The 19,423-nt window shown below is 47.2% G+C and overlaps 1 protein-coding gene across 16 annotated transcripts in view; it reads left to right on the forward strand.

Annotated features, from left to right (window-relative positions):
* LOC105280759 (ELAV-like protein 3) overlaps positions 1-19,423 on the forward strand; it is a 37,016-nt gene that overhangs the window by 9,257 nt on the left and 8,336 nt on the right. For 8 of the 16 annotated variants that reach the window (XM_011341530.3, XM_011341536.3, XM_011341537.3 and 5 more), the window contains exons 2-5: positions 14,189-14,424; positions 16,741-16,844; positions 17,158-17,311; positions 19,189-19,227. In XM_011341530.3, coding sequence (XP_011339832.1) covers positions 14,229-14,424; positions 16,741-16,844; positions 17,158-17,311; positions 19,189-19,227 — 493 coding nt within the window. In that variant the 5' untranslated portion in view covers positions 14,189-14,228. The other 8 variants (XM_011341539.3, XM_026971743.1, XM_011341545.3 and 5 more) reach the window with 4 other exon arrangements.

Below are 19,423 nucleotides of genomic sequence, written 5' to 3' on the forward strand. Positions count from 1 at the left end.
CGAGCACTCCCCGAACCCCGGCCGACAGCCCAGTCTGACGCTGGCACCCCTCGGTCTACCCTCCCAGTGGCGTAGGAAAGAGGCGCGGCCGTCGCCCGGGGTGGAGTGGGTGCGCCGGTTTTCCCAGGACACTCGGAAGAGCACAAAGAGGACGAGCGCGTCCGTAAATTATCCGTCGCACCAGCCTCCCCCCGGAATTTATGCGAGCTCCCTTGGAAGGTGTCTGGACTCCTTTGGCGATTAAGACACGGGGTGGGCGCGACCCGCTGCCGATCGATCGTCCGCGAGTTTTACGAGCGAGTCACACTGCCGATTCGACGGCATTTTCGGGCCATTCTTACGTCGGCGACGACATTCTCATTGCGAAATTGCATCTCTCGACGTTGATGTTTCGCCAGAAAATTTCGTGTAGAAAAAACTGGAAATCTGCTACGCCAGTGAGACGCACTTGGACTGACCCTTATATGCATACGTGCTATTTACCATTAGATTACGTCCCTTGTCTCCCTCGGCCCTTTCGTCTCTCCCCTATGACTCTTTCTCTCTCTCACTCTTTGTTCCGCTGCCTCGACTCCTTTGCTCCACGTCACTCGCCTATCTCTCATATCTCGTAATACCGAAATGTACAAGGTGGCACAAACGAAAGCAATTATATCCTCGTATCCGGTATCTATATCGATCTCTTGCACGTCCGCGACGTGACTCATTAAGGAATCGTTCGTCATCGAGGTGCATTAACGGAACCACCCTGCATAATTCTCTGCATAACAAAGCAGCAAACAGACCTACGCATGTGCGTATAAAAAACAAGCGATCGATACGCCTCGTATATTAGCATTACTGTTCATGGTCGCCGATCGCAGATCGCTATCGCGAGATAGCAAGTCAGATTTTTTTTAGTCTTCGCTCGTTCTTCCGAATTCAAGAATGTTTCGTCCGATATTAATTATTAGACCTTCGTTAATTGCTATCTCGTGTGAAATATATAATAGTTCTCGCCACCGGGTGTCCCGAATCGATGGAATCGTCATGAGCGATAAGAAACCGAGAGGCCTGCAATCTCGTTTCATCAAACGGAATACGGGATTCGCCGTATGATGAAATTTGGCCGCGGTCGCGTTACCGAAAAGCCATTTGCCTGGCTGCGGGGGTACGGGCACTCCCGACGAGCTCTTCCACCCTCTGTCCAGCGCTTGCGCCATCCGGTCCTTCACCAATCCTATCCTTCTCTGTTTCTCTCTCTCTCTCTCTCTCTCTCTCTCTCTCTTTCTCTTATGCTATCAACCCCTCCATTTCGCGAACCCTATTCGACGTGTGCGTACTTCCGACATTCTCGCCCTCACCCCCGTCTGCTTCCCTGTGTCTTTCCCCTTTCTCTCTTGCCCCCCTCGATGATCGGGATGATGTACAGTCGTTCAAAAGTTCGTGTGCACTCGCGATATTAATCATGCAAACTTGCGCAAATTCGAGGATCAGCCGCCGACTGATGCAGCTCGATCGACCGGGGTTGACCCGCGCGATGGACGCGGCAATTAATGAAAATCAAAACTCGCGTTTCCGACCAAAAACTAAACGTATTTTTGCACTCTCCTATTCAACTCTCGCGTTTTTCTTGTCCTCTTTCATTCCTCCTGTCAAGTTACCGCTGTCAACGGTAGTTTGAAAGTTGGCAACCGTTGCTTCAGCAACCCCTCGGTCGGCATCCCTCTTCCTCCTTTGTGTCTTCTATATTGTTCTCGATCTTCCCTCCTACGCCCTTCGTAATCTCCTTCTCCGTCTTCGTAACTAACGTCTGCATAAATTTCACCATCCTTTATCGATTCGCCATTTCTCTCCAAGTTTTCCCGTTCTTTCAGCCCTCTCGCCGCAGCCTCCTTCTCTATCGCGTCGCCGGAAACGTCGGAGACGAGTGAAATATCATCATTATCATCTGATTGTAAACGTGGCGAAATCTTGTTTCCACTCGTCTCCGATGTTTATTCATATTTTCCTGTAATTATCGATCGATCCGTAAATAACCACGTTTACATTGCTTAGATTATTTACAATTTTACATTAATCATATTCGACACATACGTGTATCTACAGATGCTCTCGTTTCTCTCTCTTTCTGTCTCTCACTCTCTTTTAGCTCTCAGATAAAACATAAGCCCGTCTGGCAAATTAAGATTCTCATTCTGGCAAATGTCACTGGGTCTATCGATCCCTGACGAGATGCCCGATTAAAAACCGTTTTGCGGAGGCATCTCTGCAGTCAATGGAAACAGTTCTCTTCCCCCGTCTCCGTAAATGTGTTCATTCGTGCAATGACCGGCGCGGGGGTGGCGGCGGTTTCCCGTAACTCCCGGGACGATCGGTTTAATCAATAGCCCCCGCCTGCCTCGCCCGGCGTCATTTATCATGGGACGTCTCGCGCGCGCATAATGACCGGAAAAAAAAGATCTGTATAGCTGCGCCGCGATGCGCGCACGATGTTTAGAAATATGTGCATCGAGGCAACGCGCACCAGGACCGGGACAGCGAAACCGACTTCGGGCGATCGGTATGCGGAGGGTGCAGAGGGTGCCGATTACGCTTGCGCGAATTTCCACCCCTTTCGCGACCTCGCCGCCACCCGGCACACGCGGGGACCCTCTTCCGCCTTCGCATCCCTTCCGATCTCTCTCCTCCGTCGCTGTGTGAGCCCTCCCCGCGACCTCTCCTCCTTCACCTTTCAACCAACGACGGTGGCGTCTGCGTACATCGACGCCAATCTCCCTCGACCGAGCTTTTTCGCGATTCTTTTCGCCTTGAGTCCTTCCCACCCCTGGCGCACCGAGACGGTAGGGGATGGCGGCGACGGCGGGTGCCCAGAGGGTGCAGCCATTGGCATCGGGGCTCAGCTCTGTCAGTTTAGTTACCGCACCACATAAAGGCATTGCGTTGTAGACACCGTTATACCCGCAACATTCTTACCATTTGCTTGCATACCTCCTAATTTCTGACCTTTCAATTCAGCATAAGAAAAGGAGCGAGAGAGAGAGATAGAGATAGAGAAAACAAAGGAATATTCGGTTCGGTATTGTTCTCGTCGTCGTCGTTCGTAAAAACCACAGTCGCCGCCGTTGCCATCATTTCGTCTCGCCGTTGTCGTTCTCTAACTCGTTTAGTTGTCCTTACATCGCGCGTCCCGTCCACGTGTTAATCGAGTGACGTTGTCGCATCACCATCGGGTGACACAGCCATTACGAGGAGAGTCGCGTGAAAAGAGAGAAGAGAAGCGAACGGGATACTACCCTCTGTGAAGATCGTGCGGGAAGATCTGTTGGCCGAGCGTGATTGATCGAGGATAGACGAGGAGGCAACCGTCGTCGTCGCGTTTCACCCCGATCTTATGATTTCGTTCGATCCCCGATCCTGTGTTCTCCGTCATTTGGCATTCCCTCCTGCCGCGCAAGGAGCACTCCCGATCGTCGTTTACCTTCCACGATCATCGACGATCCCTCCGATCGACCCGACGCGACAATAAACTCCAAACGCAGATCGGTCGTGAACAAATCGGCGCGATAAAGTGCGCGATCTTTTTAAACGGTAACGCGCGGGCGAACTAAAATTATTAAAGAAAGAGAGAGAGAGAACGATAGCGTGAACAAGATTGAGATCGTCAGCTGGAAGATCGGCAGAAGAGGCACCGACAAAGGGAGAGAGGGACAAATAGGAGAACATCCTGCTGGTCGGGGGCGGGAGTGACCGAGAAAGAGAGAGACATTGGGTGTGCTCGTTGTGCGCAAGATTTGTTTATCCCGCGAGTTACATTCGCGAGTTGCACCGCGAAAATCCGAGCCGCGAACTTCCGTTTCCGTGCAACTCGATGTCTCGTTCGACAATCGGAAATCGGCTTGCACGTTGAGCGCGCGACCGTCGATAGCAGGACGCTCCAACGTCGGAAAAATGAACGGAAAAATTTGTTAACGAGAGGAAAAATTAGTACAGAGATATATTATATATGCGGTACGTCTCTCCGTGCGCACACACGCGTCGCCTGCTAAAATCGTGAAATATATACGAGAGGGAGAGAGAGAGAGAGAGAAAAAAAGAGAGAGATAAATATCGAGAGAGCGACACGCATATATATAATAGAGAGAAATAAAAGTTTTTAAAAATTAACAAACCCACCGTCGTTCCGTTCTGCGCCCAGATATCGGCATCCTCCAACCACTGATTTTCATCGTTAACCGGTATGTTCATTTGTTTCTTTACTTTTGTTGTTTCTGTGATTCTCACGAATCTTTATCGTTATTATCGTTATTATTATCTTGTTATATTATATTGTTGTTATTATTGCCGTTATAATTATTAACTATTCATTAGCAGATCCGTGTACATTGATCGTACGCCGATCGGCTGCTGATCTTTATGTATTCATCCTATGCGCCGAGGATCCTCGTGCGAGGAACCTTCCGGTGCCACTTAGGTTGTCCTTTTGATTCTTGAAAACTTCTGTATGGTGCTCCCGTGCTTCGCCCCCCCCCCCTCGCAATTTCATCGATATCAATTCTTTCTTTAAGTTCCTTCATTTTTCTAAGAAGACCGAGTTTTGCAGAGTTCTCAGTTTTTGTAGAACATATTTAGCGATTACACGCGTTAGAGACCATGAAATATATTTATATTCCTCGTAACAAGGACATAAACCGTTTCGTAAACAAAATCAAAGCAAAGCCTTCAAAGATTCGAACGGATTTGCAGTATTTTGCACTCGAGGTCGAGGAGCGCTGTTGTGATTGTTCGAGGAGTCGTTTCTTGTAACGGACACACAGAGCAGGATTCCGCTGTGGTGAACGTTGCGTAATTCCGCGTGAGGAACGGCGTTCGCAAGTCTCGCGGAACTCATTAGCGGGTCGAAATTGCGTTTAATGTCGATCGCAACCGTGGACGTCGTGTCCAGCAGCTGACGCTTACCACGGGCCGCAATATCGTGTGTGCATCAGACCGTTTTCTCTGGGCGTGGCACCACCAGAAAGCGACTGTCGCGGGAGCACCATGTCGCATATACATGCACACGTACATGTACATACACCGATACACAAAGTACACACGTGTACGCTACATACATACGCATACATACATGCACCTTCATGTACACACGTACGTACATTTCTCCCGCCTCCCTCGATCCAACCCCTTATCGATCCCAGCAGCGTGCCGACCGAAAAACGACAAATTGAAAATAATTCAGTAGCGCGGACGGCGAGCTTACGGGATGATGCATGATGAAGTATCAAGCAGATCTGGGATGGAGCGAGGACCGGCACTGCGGGTCCTTGTCGAGGACAAGCAGGATGTCTCGAGAGGGACACTTCCGTCCGCGACGGCTTCGATTACAATGGTGCGTGAGCCAGAGAGAGGGACACCTCTCGGTAGAGATGTAGCCGGTGGGAATTGTGTAACTTTTCGCTTTTTTTGCTTTTTATTCCATTTTTATAGGTCAAATGTACACGAACGTGTGCCCAGATACTGTTAAACGAGTCTCGAGATCTCCGATTCTCGAGCTTCGAGAGCTCCGAAGCCGCTCGGCGCGCCGTGTAAAAGTGACAAAAGTCTGCTCTCGTCATCAGCTCAGATTCTCCGTCTGCATATTTAATGGACATATCCGGAAATAAGTATGTGAATTGCGTAATTCAAGCTCTCTCGATGCACAAGTGCAGAGAGGCGGTTAAGTTCAATCGCGGTTTTCCGCGCGTGCAATTCTCGGACGGGGAGCTGAAATATCAAAGATTGCTCGCGATTTTGCAAAGAGCGGGAAGGTGGTGGTGGGAACTACGCGAGAGATGGAGGAAGAAAGAGAGAAAGAGAGGGAAACAGAGAGACGGAGGATAAGAGCGAGAAGGAGAAAGAGAGAGAAAGAGAGACTAGGTCTGGTCGGGGAACTTCGTATTGATCGCTCCTGGGTCCATGTGACGCGCCTGCGTTTTACTACGGGGTAAAATCGTAGCGAGGGTAAATGAGAGACAAGCGAGAGAGTAAGAGAGAGAGAAAGAGACGAGAGAGGGACTGGCGGAGAGAGAAGCGTATATATCGGGGTTCATATACCCCCAGGGTAGCTGCAACGTTCCATCGAGCCATCGAGCAATCAATGGAGCTCTTCCCGCGTCTCTCTTCGACTCTTCTACGTCGTATGTAGAATACGATCGGCTGTAGAAACCTGTAGAAACACGTTCATAATGTTTGCGACTTGTGTGTTACGTTTGATGTGACGTAATACGTCGGGGATATATATACGCCGACGACCACGTAATCGTTGCCTCGAAATAGGAAATACGTAATAGATTCGCGCGATCGTTCAATTGCCTCGCGACGAGCTTAATACGCTCGGCGGAAAGTTAATTTGTTCGCTATTAAATTGATAAAGCGTTGAATTTAATTAATTGCGCTCTGTGCGCGAGTTCTGTACTACGAGCCAGTACACGGGAGGGAGGAAACAAGTTTGGCACTTTCATTAAATCACATCTGATCGATCTCTCGCGGAGAATGCGATAAAAAACAATTGAATGTAATTAAAATCAAGCTGAAATATCAGCGCACAGATATTGTTGCGTCACTCAGATTTGCAAGGGCCAATTATTCGTGAAAAATCCCTCGTGAACGCGTAATAAAGGTTCAATTAGGGCGGGCATCTTATGCTTCATCGGCGAAATTTTTCGCATGAACAAAGTTGAACGAGAAATTAATCGCGTGCAATCTCGTCGCAAGTACGTCGCACAACGGCGCGGAATTAATGAAACTTCCCCGAGAAAAGTTGTTTAGGTGTGTGTGTGTGTGTGTGTGTGTGTGTGTGAGCGCGCACGTTGTATAATACATTCTCGTGCAGCAGTTACCGAAGGAAACTAAGCTGTCTTATTACTAAATCAAAGAATGTTTCGCGTGACACTATATCTACTAGTGTTCTCGGTACTTTTAAATAACTTTGCGCTTCGCTCTGTCGGCGTAAGCTCGAATCGATTTCGAGCCGGGGTATCGACGGAATCTCGTTAAGGGAGTTCAATGACCTCAGAAAAAGTTGCTGGACGGAATTATTGTTCCCAAGGTATAGGCCCGTAGAATTATAGCCGGCCGTGGCAGATCGATGATGCCGGGGCCTACCCCCGAAAACGTAGCTTCGACAGCTGGATTCTAACGAAACCAAAGAGGGTGAGGTTCGTCGACGTTTGCGTTCGTCGACAGGAATGATTCACGAGCCCACCACGTGATCGGTGTACTCGCATTTTTTAGAATCCAAGAGAATCATCTTCGTGTCTGTCATCATGTGCGTTCAGCACTTTATTAATCACATACGTGCCTAGTTTTTTTATTATACATTTTATTATACATTTTGCACCATTCCTTCACTTAGAATGTGAGAGAAATGCTCCCGCAAAAGTACGCAAATTATTAAACAAAAAAGAGATTTGCAAGAGTTTTTTTCGCTAATCTCAGCCATAGTCAAATGACAGGCAGTCGTTAAATAGCCGCCGATGGGATTCGATCGCATTCACAGTCAGTTGGCCACTCGGGTGGTCGCAAGTTTAAAAAAAGACACGGGGGGTGAGATGTGCATGAATATTGTATGTACGCACGGCACACGCACGCGTATACGCGTACACGCGTCGTTTCTCTTCTCTGCATACGTCCCACATCTGTTAGTAGCCGTGCCCTAGTCTAAACTTTATCCCCTTTTGTTCTCCACCTTGACCAAACGTGTTATAGATTCTCGGCTGGCGACGTTGGGCGTTAGGTATGGTCATGGGTGCGAGATCCTTTTGCACGCTTTTGCTCCTCCGCGTAATCTCGTTGCGAGAAATTTGATAAATCTGAAGGGGTTGCAGTCATCGTTACGCTCCGAATGCATCGAAACGGCGATGAGACGCGATGCGATCTTGGAGCATTATAACGCTCATAAAAATAAATACACGTGTCCAACGCGGGCTAATTCGCCCGCGTTATTCTGGCGCGATACATGCAGCAACGGAAATAAATTTCCGAAAACATCGGCGCACCACGTTTATTGGCACGGTCGCCAAGTCTTACTCCGCTCGTTTCGTCAGAGCCGTGTAATTTCGGGCCGTAATCGCTCAGAGAGGCCGACCGACCGTCTCGATCTCCGGGTATAACTCCGGGCTAAGGTCAGGGATGCAGCTACTTCGATTAGTTTCCCCCGATTACGCGGCGAGAGAAGGCGCGTCTCCCGGAAAGAGAGAGTGCGCAGTCAGGAAATCTTAATTTCATTTTCCACGAAATTCACACGCGAGAACATTGATCATTCATATCTCCAATTTGCGAAATTCTTCCTTTTGATATCTGTGATTGATTTATTATCTTGATTTTAATAATTTTCGATAATTTGGTATAGATACGTACGTGACATTTCCTAAAGCGTGCCTATTTGAGATAATATTTTCTGGAACGTAAGTTATACGGTCCTCTGTAAAATTGCGATCAAGTACAGATCATAAAAAGACGAAAAAAAACGTGCGAGGGAGAAGGAGGACCCTTATCTGGATATCGAGGGTCAAAAACTCTGAAGGGCTGGTCACGTTGCAAGGGGCAACGCAGTCGGGGTTGAAGTACACCTCCTCTTCGCGTGGAATTCGGTTGATGAGACCCAACTGCATCGAAAAGATTCGCAATTAAACGTGGAGCTCGCATAAAAAAAGCACTCCACTTTTGTATTTCCCATTAGCAAGTTACGCTGTTATCAAGTTTTTGTAACAATAAAATAAAGTTGCACCCGCGGCTGCACGGTGCTCATCATTTCAGATTGTTACGCCATATCGCGTCATCGATTCGGTGAATCGCAGTGAAGCGCGTTTCGCGTGTGAGATTCGACGAGATATTGCATCAACTCGCCCGAGAGTATGACTGCCAAAAATTTGAATATTTTTGATGATGCGCGTCTTCCCGGAGGCTTCCCGGTATCTCGGTTTACCCAATGTGCAAGCGTGTGCGTACGCGTGCGTGTGCTTCGATTCGCAACCCCCTCGTGGAGTCGCGGGTCCCTGAATGCAGCGGCGAATCCACGGGTGTACGCGAGGGTTCACGGCACTCGCGAGTGTTGGTTGGGCGCAGTCGAGGAGTCGAGCGCGGCCGAGTGCCGCCGATGATGGTCGACGGGCGCCGAAGCCGCGGGTGAAGCGACGAACCGCGCGACGCGTCTAGTCTCTAGGCAGCCTCCGCCCGTGTCGCGTTGTTCTTTCCGTTTCCTTAGTCTAGTGTTTCAAGCTTTAATTTTTCTCGACCGAATCGCGCGACCCTTCCGCATACCCCCCTCCGTAACACCCTCGTATCACGTACACGTATAATACGTTTACGCCGTTGACGAAGTGAACGTACACCTGCACGCACATACACCTGTACATACGCCGGGCCGCCGTTACGATCCGAATCGTCGCCGTTTCTCCCTCCCACCCCCACTCTCTTCCCTCGCGTCAGGTCTCTACGCCGAAAGCAGCCACCGCCGCTGCCGCCACCGCCGCCACCGCCGCCACCGCCGCCACCGCCGATGTCGATACGCGGCCGTCGCCCGTCACGAAGTGCACCGAGAACGGTCAGGCGGTGTGCATAAATGCCGGTTTACGAGCGCTCGCGCCGTTATTTTCTTCTTTCATTGATTTCCCCTTCTGTTCCGGGCGGTGGCGCGAGAGCAGCAGCAGCGGCGTGATAACAGTGATAACGATAGCGGTGAGCAGTGAACGAGAAGGAGGACGGGAGAAACGGCAAAAACGGAGAAGGGCGCTCTCGCGAGGGGGACGTGTCGCGGGTTACGGTAACGCTGCCGCGAGAGCGAGCCGGAGCCTCGCGTAGGGGTTGAGCGGCTCGCACGGTGCTCGGTTTCGCGCGCGTCAAGGGGAGAGAAGCTGACGGGAGCAGTGTGGGCGACAGATTCGTGCCAACGGGACGGAAGGAAGATAGGAACGCAATAGCAGGTATCGGAAGAGAAGTGACCCGTGCAAACTTTGTGCTCGGCTAGGTAAGCGCGGACGGAGCGAACGAGCGAGCGAGGGAATGAGAATGAGAGAGAGAGAGACAGCTCTCGAAGAAAGCTCTCCCGAGGAGAGTGCATTGATTATTGCGGAGCGTAAGAGGGACGAGAGGGAGACGGTCGAAAAGAGATAAGCGTTTACGTACGCGACACGCTCGTCGACTCTCGCGTCCCGCGGAAGCACGTGTCACCGCGTCTTTCATCGCGCCTTCCTCGCTCGCAACCCCCGTCATTCGTGTGTGCGTGCGTACGTGTGTGAATGTGTGTGTGCATGGCTCGTATGCGCGCGTTCTCCTTGCGACCGCCGCCGCCACTGCTACCGCTACTTTCCCCCTTCGTTTCCATTCTGCTCCCCCCTTTTTGCCCGTCCCGTTGCGCTGCGTTTACGTGCGCGGCTCGTATGCCGCTCGTGTACGAGACGCTTTTTCGCGCGCGGAAAGGGGCGTAAGCGCGGGAGGGGTCACCCTCGGAAACGCGCAGGGGCGGCGGTGCGACGGCAGGGAGGAGGGGCGCTCTCACAGAGCGGCGAGAGAGAGACAGCGCACGGGGACCGAGGAGCCGCGCTCGTATTGATCGGTCCCGGCCACGCGATTTTCACGATCCGTCGCCATGGCCACCTGGCCACCGGCCGAAGATCGTATCTCACGACGTATACGTGCTAATCGAACTTTAACCCCCGAGGCCGACACCGCACCGACACTGGACTTGAGCCTCGTGATGTCCTCGTTGAACGACGATGACGTTTGGCTTCTTGGTAGGGTACTCTTCTTTCCCTCTCCCTCCTCTCGGCCCGAATCGACCCTCGCGCGTGGAAAAGGATTTCTTTGTGAGTCGCCCAATTGAAATTAACGCCGACTCTCTGATCACACTCGATCTCTTTCGCGATCCATCGAATGATCGAATGATTCACGACACTTAAGAAGGAAATATTTGAATCTTGAATTCGCAGCGGCGGTTATAGGGCTGGCGAAGTTCTTGCGATCCGAATAATTAATCAGTTCTCGCAAGCGTGCGGCGCGCGATGTATTATAGGCGCATCGCTAAATTGAAATAACAAGGTAGCATTTACTAGAATAAAGCGGTATTTCCGTTGTATCGATTTCGCCAGATCGATATTCCCGGGCTGTTTCGAAATACCTCACCGGTCATCCAGTTTCCCTTCGTTACTTCAGTCCGCGACCGGTAAAAGTTATTTATAATGGCGTTATCATTTACTTGCAGTGTGTCGTAAAATCATGGGAACCGTCAGCACGATATATACGTCACGCAATATCGCACACGCCGAACCTGAAACTTTCTTCGCACGATTCGTCCGAGCGAGACAAAAGCAATCTCTCGTTTACATTTTCCAAAAATTCTGCTCCGGCTCACATCTTTCGTCGGTAATTCTGCGATAGGACTCGGCGTTACGTTCGAAGAACCCTCGTTCCGTCGTCATTCGGTTAATGATGACGATAACGCGTGCAAAAGTCGCGGGTTCACGGCAATCCTTCCCGCCGAGTCATCGTCATCATTGTCGTCGTCGTCGTCGTCGGCGTTGGCTTCTCCCGGCCTTCCGCTGTCGGATCCGAAAATATATCGCGATGGCGAACGCCGAGCGCGGATCGATACCGAGGAAGAGATGCCGGGTTGCGATAAGCGCACCGCGACTTTTCTGCCTCCACGAGCGACGAGCTTTTATCGCCTGCGTTCGTAAACAAAGGGCTCGGCGGGGAGCGATCGGCGGATCTCTTTCAATGCCGCGAATAAGATACACGGTATTCCTCACAGGACCGTGAACGCTTTGATCTCTCAGTCGGCTGCTTGGAACCCCGATCAAGAGTTACGTGTCATGACAATGACACAATAATGCAGTTTCTCCGGCGAGTGTCTTTTGCCTCGTTTCATCGACTTTACATTATAACGTCTCGCCTCATGTAAATTAATGGAACACGCTGATTCACGGTGAACATGTTGAACGTGCTGGTGAACAAGGGAGAAGCAGTGACGTGAATCGTGACTCGATTCCGCATGATAGCGCTCATATTTCCACGTATGATGGCGCATGTTCAGCCCTTTTCGGCGGCTCGAGAGCCGAGAGCATAATGAAAGCTATCTGTTACCCCGCGACTGTCGGCAGCACGCTTTTGGGGTGGCAACCACCACGGGTCGGAGAACTGGCCGCGCCAGGGGGGCCCTAAGGACAGCTGATGCCTACGTAGGAGGGACAGAGGGAGAGCGCGTGCGGAGGGAAGAAGGGGGCATAAAAAGGGAATTAAAATATACGCCGGTGGCTCGTGCCGACTGATAAATGTGTCGCCGCAGCTGTACGCGTGTATGTGTAAATGTATCTGTGCGCGTGCCTACGTGTATGCTCGTCTCTTAAACCATGAACACTACGCTGCACCCTAGAGTAGACACCAACGTGTTCCCCTTCCTCGCTCTGCCTCTGTCTCTTCCTCTTTCGCTCTTGTTTCTCCCTTTGCGCCGTGACGCGTGCGCGTATACCGGGTGTCCCGCCCGAAAGGATCGGCCGGACTGTCTCGATTCAATTGATGGTTGAATCCTCTCTTCATGCCGATCATCGAGTCTCTCGGAGATCGATGTGTCGGTTGATGTTAATTGAAGAATTAGGAATTGAAGATCATGCTGGAAGCATTTTCTTTTGTGAGGTGGCTTTATCGTAAAGCCGCCGCAACGTTACGACTCTTGATAGTATTATAGATACAACCCACCGAGTAATTGCCTTTCCTCGCGGACGGCAAACGAGGCCGGCCATCACTCAAATTTATAATTTATTCACGCGAGAAGCGCAGGATGTGGTGCAGAACGCGTTTCCGCTTTTATTTTCCGTGCCGGCGCACAAAGGGTTCTTGTTGAAGGAAGCTGATAACACCCGCCACTTTGTTATCCTGTTGGATTTTATCCTAGTTTGTTAATCGAAATTTTCATAAGACTAATTAATACATCAAGAGTTTCTCACGGATCATCCGCCAATAATCCGAGTTGCGCATACTTCGTCGCCGGCCTTGAACACTTTGTACATGGATTTATATAGCACTCAGCATGTCCCTTTGTTTCGTCACAGGTCTCTAAAATAACAACAAGAATCTTCTGTCCTTCATAATGGGAATCGGTAGGGAGTCGACCTTTTTTTTAATTACTTGAATTTCAAACTTGACCAAAAGACCCTTTTTTTGCTCCGTTTCAAAAGGCTTCTTTAAAAAGGAAAGTTAACTTTCTTTCTTACAATACCCTACCGCATTTGACGCATTATCAAGTTGTGTCATGTTTATTGTTCTGATACTAGAAAAGGACCTAAACTTTGGTCGAAATGGTTACACGTTGTGTAACCATTAACTTAACAAACTAGCCAGTTTTTGGTCGAAAGAAGACTTAAGGAGACTTAATTCTATTAATTTCCTGGCGTTTCAAATATTCATTGAATTAATTTTAAAATATATTTTTCGCTACTTAATTTCTTGAAAATTTTCATTTTCTTATGGAAACTCAAGTAATATAATTAAGAATGTTTTCCAGACATTCGATGGATCACATGTATATATAATTTAGAAGAAGAAATTTTTTAATAATAGTCATACATAATGTGTAATTTATTTCCACGATGTGTTCCTGAATTACACGTTATCACGATCAAAGCGATTACATAAGGATGTGATAGAATCCGCTGAGATTGTCTTGTGACAGCATATCCTCGAGACGATCTGTGCGGAAAGTTTTGCTTTACACAATAAATCGTTTATTACGATTGTCATCGGTCGACTTCGTGAGAATAGATATAACAAAAACCTGTGGCCACATGGGCTTCGAACAGCAGGCAGGGGACATATTGTGCATCATTGTCTGGACTACTCTGTCCGTGTTTTTACGTCCTTCGATATTCCGTGTTTACATACATCGTTTAGTTTCCTTCTTCGGCTTAGAACAGACTTGTATACAGTGATTTTCAAAGTGGAACGATTCTCTCGTGAAAGTGCTGTTCGTGCGTTAGGAAAACATGCGATGGCACCCCTATTAACTATCCACAAATCCCGCAATGTACTCAACTTCGTTGATAGAAATAATGTTTAATAATTGCTAAAGAACGGCCATTTGATAATAATTCGATAATAATTTGATAATAATAATTTAATAATAATTTGATAATAATTGAGAAATCGTGAATCTAATGTGGTGCGTGTATTTTGTTTGCAGATTTCGTACATAGTTAGAAACGACTCGTTAGAGGATTGCAATGATGGCAAACGGAATGGACACAGTCGTGCAACAAAATGGAGGATCGACCCTTGGACAGGCGTCGCAGGAGGAGTCAAAGACGAATCTCATAGTGAACTATTTGCCGCAGAGTATGTCGCAGGATGAGATTCGTTCTCTATTCTCCAGCATAGGCGAGGTGGAGAGCTGCAAACTAATCCGTGATAAACTCAGCGGTACGTATTGCTCGTCTGTTTCCCTTTCGCCGTTTTCCGGGCGATTAAATCGAGCTGGACTCGGGCGGACACTGTCCAAACGTTCATCGTTCATCGCAAAAGCGAACGGAATTCAGTTCTTCATTTAATTCTACGTTGCAAAATATTTTGATCAAACGCGACGTATTGCTATACTGACATTTCTATATCAGTAAACTGAATATTTGTCCGATGCTACTGCGATATCATAGAAACCTTCAGCTTAACTTTAGCTTTACACTCAAGTTGATTTCGAGGCCAAATCATTTCACTCTCGAGTACCGCTAAGCTAAAGTACCGTTACCCGCAAATGTTGCTTGTAAATGCTTGAGAGGATCGTGACTATCTGGCCCTATTGTCCTACTGTCGAGTGAGATAATAATTCGGGCGTGCAGGTCGCCGATGCATACGCACGTCGGCATATATTCCGTGCAGTTGCAGTGGTGAGCACGTGTATAGACACTGCAACGCTATTTCGAGCAGCCGTGAAGAGCTGCGGGGGCGACGTTCAGTTTGAAGATTTGCCGCTTTATGCTCGACCTCACCGCGACGGAATCGCAGTACCGTATCACGTCGTTTGCCGTTTCTAGTGTAATAAACACGTCGCTCCACGCGTTCAGGGCGATTCTTCTATTCCTCGCTTTACCGGATACCGCGATCATGTATTCTATAAAGTTTTTGTTTATCTTAAAAATATGCCATTGCTTGTAACGTCGCACAGTGGGCTAAACTCGAAAAAAGCTGGCCAAAAGTAATAACTCGAAAACATAACGTTTTAGAAAAAAATGTTTCAAATAAAAGTTATAGGGTTTTAAATCAGGTATTAAATAATAATACTAGTATGACCTTGAATAGCGTTACCAAGGTCACGCAAAGGTCACCTTGAATTTTTTAAATGGGAACCTCCAGTTTTCATTAGATATTTTTGTAGCTTACCTCAAGAGCTTTTCAGAACACTATAACAAAGTATTTATCCGTTAAATACTTCGAAGTTATGAAGCTTGAAAGTTACAGTCGCTACTGCACCGCGTCGTACGTTTCGCGGCATTTAAAAATTTCACGGTGATCTGTACATGATCTTGACAACACTATCAAGGTCATACTGGTATTGCTATGTAATGCTTCACTTAAAAACCTACAACTTTCATTTCAAACATTTTTTACCAAAACGCCAAATTTTCGAGTTATTACGATATGAAAATTAAAATGAAACATCCTGTATATAACGTAAAGGTGTGCGTTGGTGTGCACAATTCAAACGGAAATACTTAGTTTGAATCCTACACAAGATGATAAAACAAGAATCCCAAACAGCCTTTTACAGCTATTTAAAAAAAATGATATTGAACTTTACTTCTTTCTTATATTTTAAGAAACCAAAAACTTAGATTAACACAAATTGATGAACAAACATTTTTAATGGTTATAACTGTTTGGGAAAAGAGTTTCAATTCTATTTATAGAGTAAAAAGCAAAATTACTTGCATCCGCATACAAGAATGTAAGCTATAGCCTATACTCATTCATAATTCGTTTTTCGGAACATTAACGCGTTGCCTCCTATTAATTGTTGATTAATGGGAAGGAAATTTTTCCTACGAAACTCCATTCACATTTTTGAAAATACTGATATCCATGAATCAAAAAAGGTCGAAATGCACAGATTTCCAAGAGTTGAAAAAATTCGACTTTTGGCCAGCTTTTTTCGATTCTAGCCCACTGTGCGTCGCCCCGAAAAGAAAAATTTCACATTAATCGATTTTTGAAAATTGATGTTAACGAACGAATGTATACATAATGCTGAGTGTGAAATTGGAATTGAGTATTTGATCCATTGACTGAAATAATTGTTTCAGTTAGTTTACGGTTTGCAATTTTAATTTTTGTTATAATATCCGCGCCGTTCGATAAAGTTGACCAACTTTCACTATTGCATTCTTGCAGTTTTAGTCACAGGCATCTCGCCAACCGCTCGTTGAAGCGCTCGTGCACCGCTATGCCATTCATAAAATTCGTTCCTGGCGTTTGAGGCAAACAGAAACGAACGTTATATATTTAACTTTTCTTTTAACAGATTACAAAACAGTTTCGACATTAACAGTAAAGAAAAAGAACTCAAAAAAGTTACACTAAAAGAAAGCATCTCCGTTAATATTCCTTTCTTCATCTTTATGATCATCTTTATGATCTTCTTTAAGAAATTGAGAAAAGATCATCTACTAATCTTTTCATATTTATAATATCCATAATAATCCTTTTAGTCACGCTGATTTGGATCCTATTTCATTCTGCTTACAGGCCAAAGTTTGGGGTATGGGTTCGTAAATTATCACCGGCCTGAAGATGCTGAAAAGGCTATAAACACGCTCAATGGTCTTCGTCTACAAAATAAAACCATTAAGGTGAGCAGTTTTCACAGCGGTGTCGATGTTCGAACCGAATTTCTCTTTCACAATGCTAAATGCATTCACGCGAACTTCATGTGTGCGACAATATGCAGCATATATAAATAGATTGCCCTGGATTCAGGAAGGTTTTATTGTTCGCGCGCGCGAACAAGAATAAAGCGATGGTTATTCGCGTTTTCTTCGTATTTTTTTTTTTTTTAATTCTCGCTCGACAAAATATTAGACATCGATATTCTACCGAACGACGGCTATTCTTCGGGGATGCTTTGATCTCTTCGGGATGTATTTATTCCGCTCTTCTGTCCAGGTATCGTACGCGAGACCGAGCAGCGAGGCGATCAAGGGCGCGAATCTGTACGTCAGCGGCTTGCCGAAGAATATGGCACAGCAAGATCTGGAGAATCTCTTTAGTCCTTATGGCAGAATCATCACGTCGCGGATACTGTGCGACAACATCACCGGTAAGTCGCAAATGCAAATCCCGGTCTGACGGTCTCCGGCGAGTTATAGCTCTCTTTGCGGGATAGGATCACCGAGTAAATCGATCGCTCATTATTGAGGGAACGCGCGATTTTCCCGAAGTCGCGAGACACGAGCTGTCCACGAACGCGAATTCGATGAAATAAAAGAAGAAGAAAAAGTTTAGAAAGAGAATCGTGCCACGTGCTGTCATGACTTACTCAAATTTTGTTCGCGCGAGATCTTTTTGATTCGTTTAAACTCGGCAAATCAATCGTGGTCAGATCGAGAAAATTTTGTATTATAGCGACGAAAAAAAAAGAAAAATCAGAAGGAACTTTTGAGAGTTGCGAGAAAAATTTGACGCGTCCAGATCAGGTGTGTAGGCCATGGGGTTTTATAGATATCGTTTGCAGGGTGGGTCGGTGCGCCACGATAAACGACGATGACAGTACAAACAATCGACAATTGGACGCAAGGCGGTACATTTACACACCGTAAATACCGATATGTCCCAACGGACGAACGAGACCACTATTCGTATCGGTTTTTCGTTCCGTTACGTTTTTCTCTCGCCTGTGCACGCACACGTCTTGTCGTTTCCTCACCTCGTAAGAGCACGGATCGATTCGATTTCACTAGAGTACAGCTCAACGTGTGCAGCGCACGTTAACAGCGTCGTTCGTGCTCGTGGAGCCGGCCTTTCCGTGTAACTTCCGCGTAATGACGATGACGATCCGAAAAAAGCGACTCTCATTTTCCGGTGTTGTTACTTCGCTTTCGGTTCTCGACTCCGACCACTTCCCGAGCTGGATTTCGTTTGCGCCTTCAGTTCATTTATCGCAATCGCAATCGCAATCCCGCCCCCTCCCTTGGATGTATGAGCCCAGTTGCACGCACGAAGCCTCATGGCCTCCACCACGATCTTAATTTCGTGCTTCCTTTACCGTGCTCACTTTCTGCACCCCCAACCCTCCGTCCCACGCCCTCTTCCCTTCTCCTCGCTCTGTCCCACACGCTCGTCGTAATAAATCTTTTATCGTTTTCACGCGTTATCGTTAGACTTACTTTGCTTACGTTCAATCCAACGTCGCTTTCGTTTCCCCTTCCCCGTGAAAGTGAACACGCGCGATCGTAATCGCCAAATTAATCCCCTTCCCCCTTTGGCGCTCTCACGCTTTTTATATGATTAAGGAGACCAGAAGTAGCGTAAAATTTACACAAAATCCGCTCGCCCCTTATTCGCTATTCATGCAGTCAGTTCGTTTTGTTTCAAAGCGATAATTATCTCGTCGGCCTGATCGCGCGGAAGCGACCGTTATCGCGGGTGCGAAAGTAACGAATGTCGATTCGGCAACGATAAAAACGAAGCGTTAAATTGTACAATTAAAGCTCGGTTACGATATCAGTTTTTTTTGTGCAAAGAGTTTCTTGTATTTTTATATTTTCCTACACTTCTGTTTTTACTTTACGATTATGCAGTGTTATGTTTCTTTATATTATCGTATGCATTGAGAGTCACTTGTGACATCTTGTCGAATTATTGTCATGTTATCAAAGCATTCCACAAGTCACTGGAGATGTCGCAAGCTTTTGCAAGAAATTTCACAGTTGACGTTCTTTGTTTTTCATTTCAATATTAAAATCGTATTCTTTTCTCTTATTATTATTAAACGTCGGCGGACGCGAGATTGTCGTTGCTTTTGTTTCGCATGTTCTACGTTTCTTTCGTTAACCCCCTTGATATTGGCCGTCGCACACATTTTCGTTATTTCGTTATTTATTTTTCACTCGCCACTCGATGAATCAGGGACGAGCGAATCGCGTGTGCTGCCAGTTTGGATTTTAACGAGATATGATTTTTTCCGTTTCTGTTTAGTACGACAGTTTGTGACCGGCGGCGGAGACAATTTGCCCGGTACGTAACTCACAAATCTCTTTTTTCTTTTCCCTCATTACATCCCCTAGATGAAACGAAGAGCAGCCGTGTCCCCCCGACCTCTGCGATGCGCCCGTCTCTCGTCTGCGCGACCTCGTTTCTCACGCGTCATCGTGCACTTCGTCAACGTCGCTGCCGCCCTCGTCGTCGTCGTTAATAAAATACAACGCCAGTG

The sequence above is a fragment of the Ooceraea biroi genome, chromosome 8 (genome assembly GCF_003672135.1).
Source record: "Ooceraea biroi isolate clonal line C1 chromosome 8, Obir_v5.4, whole genome shotgun sequence".
NCBI lineage: Eukaryota > Metazoa > Arthropoda > Insecta > Hymenoptera > Formicidae > Ooceraea > Ooceraea biroi.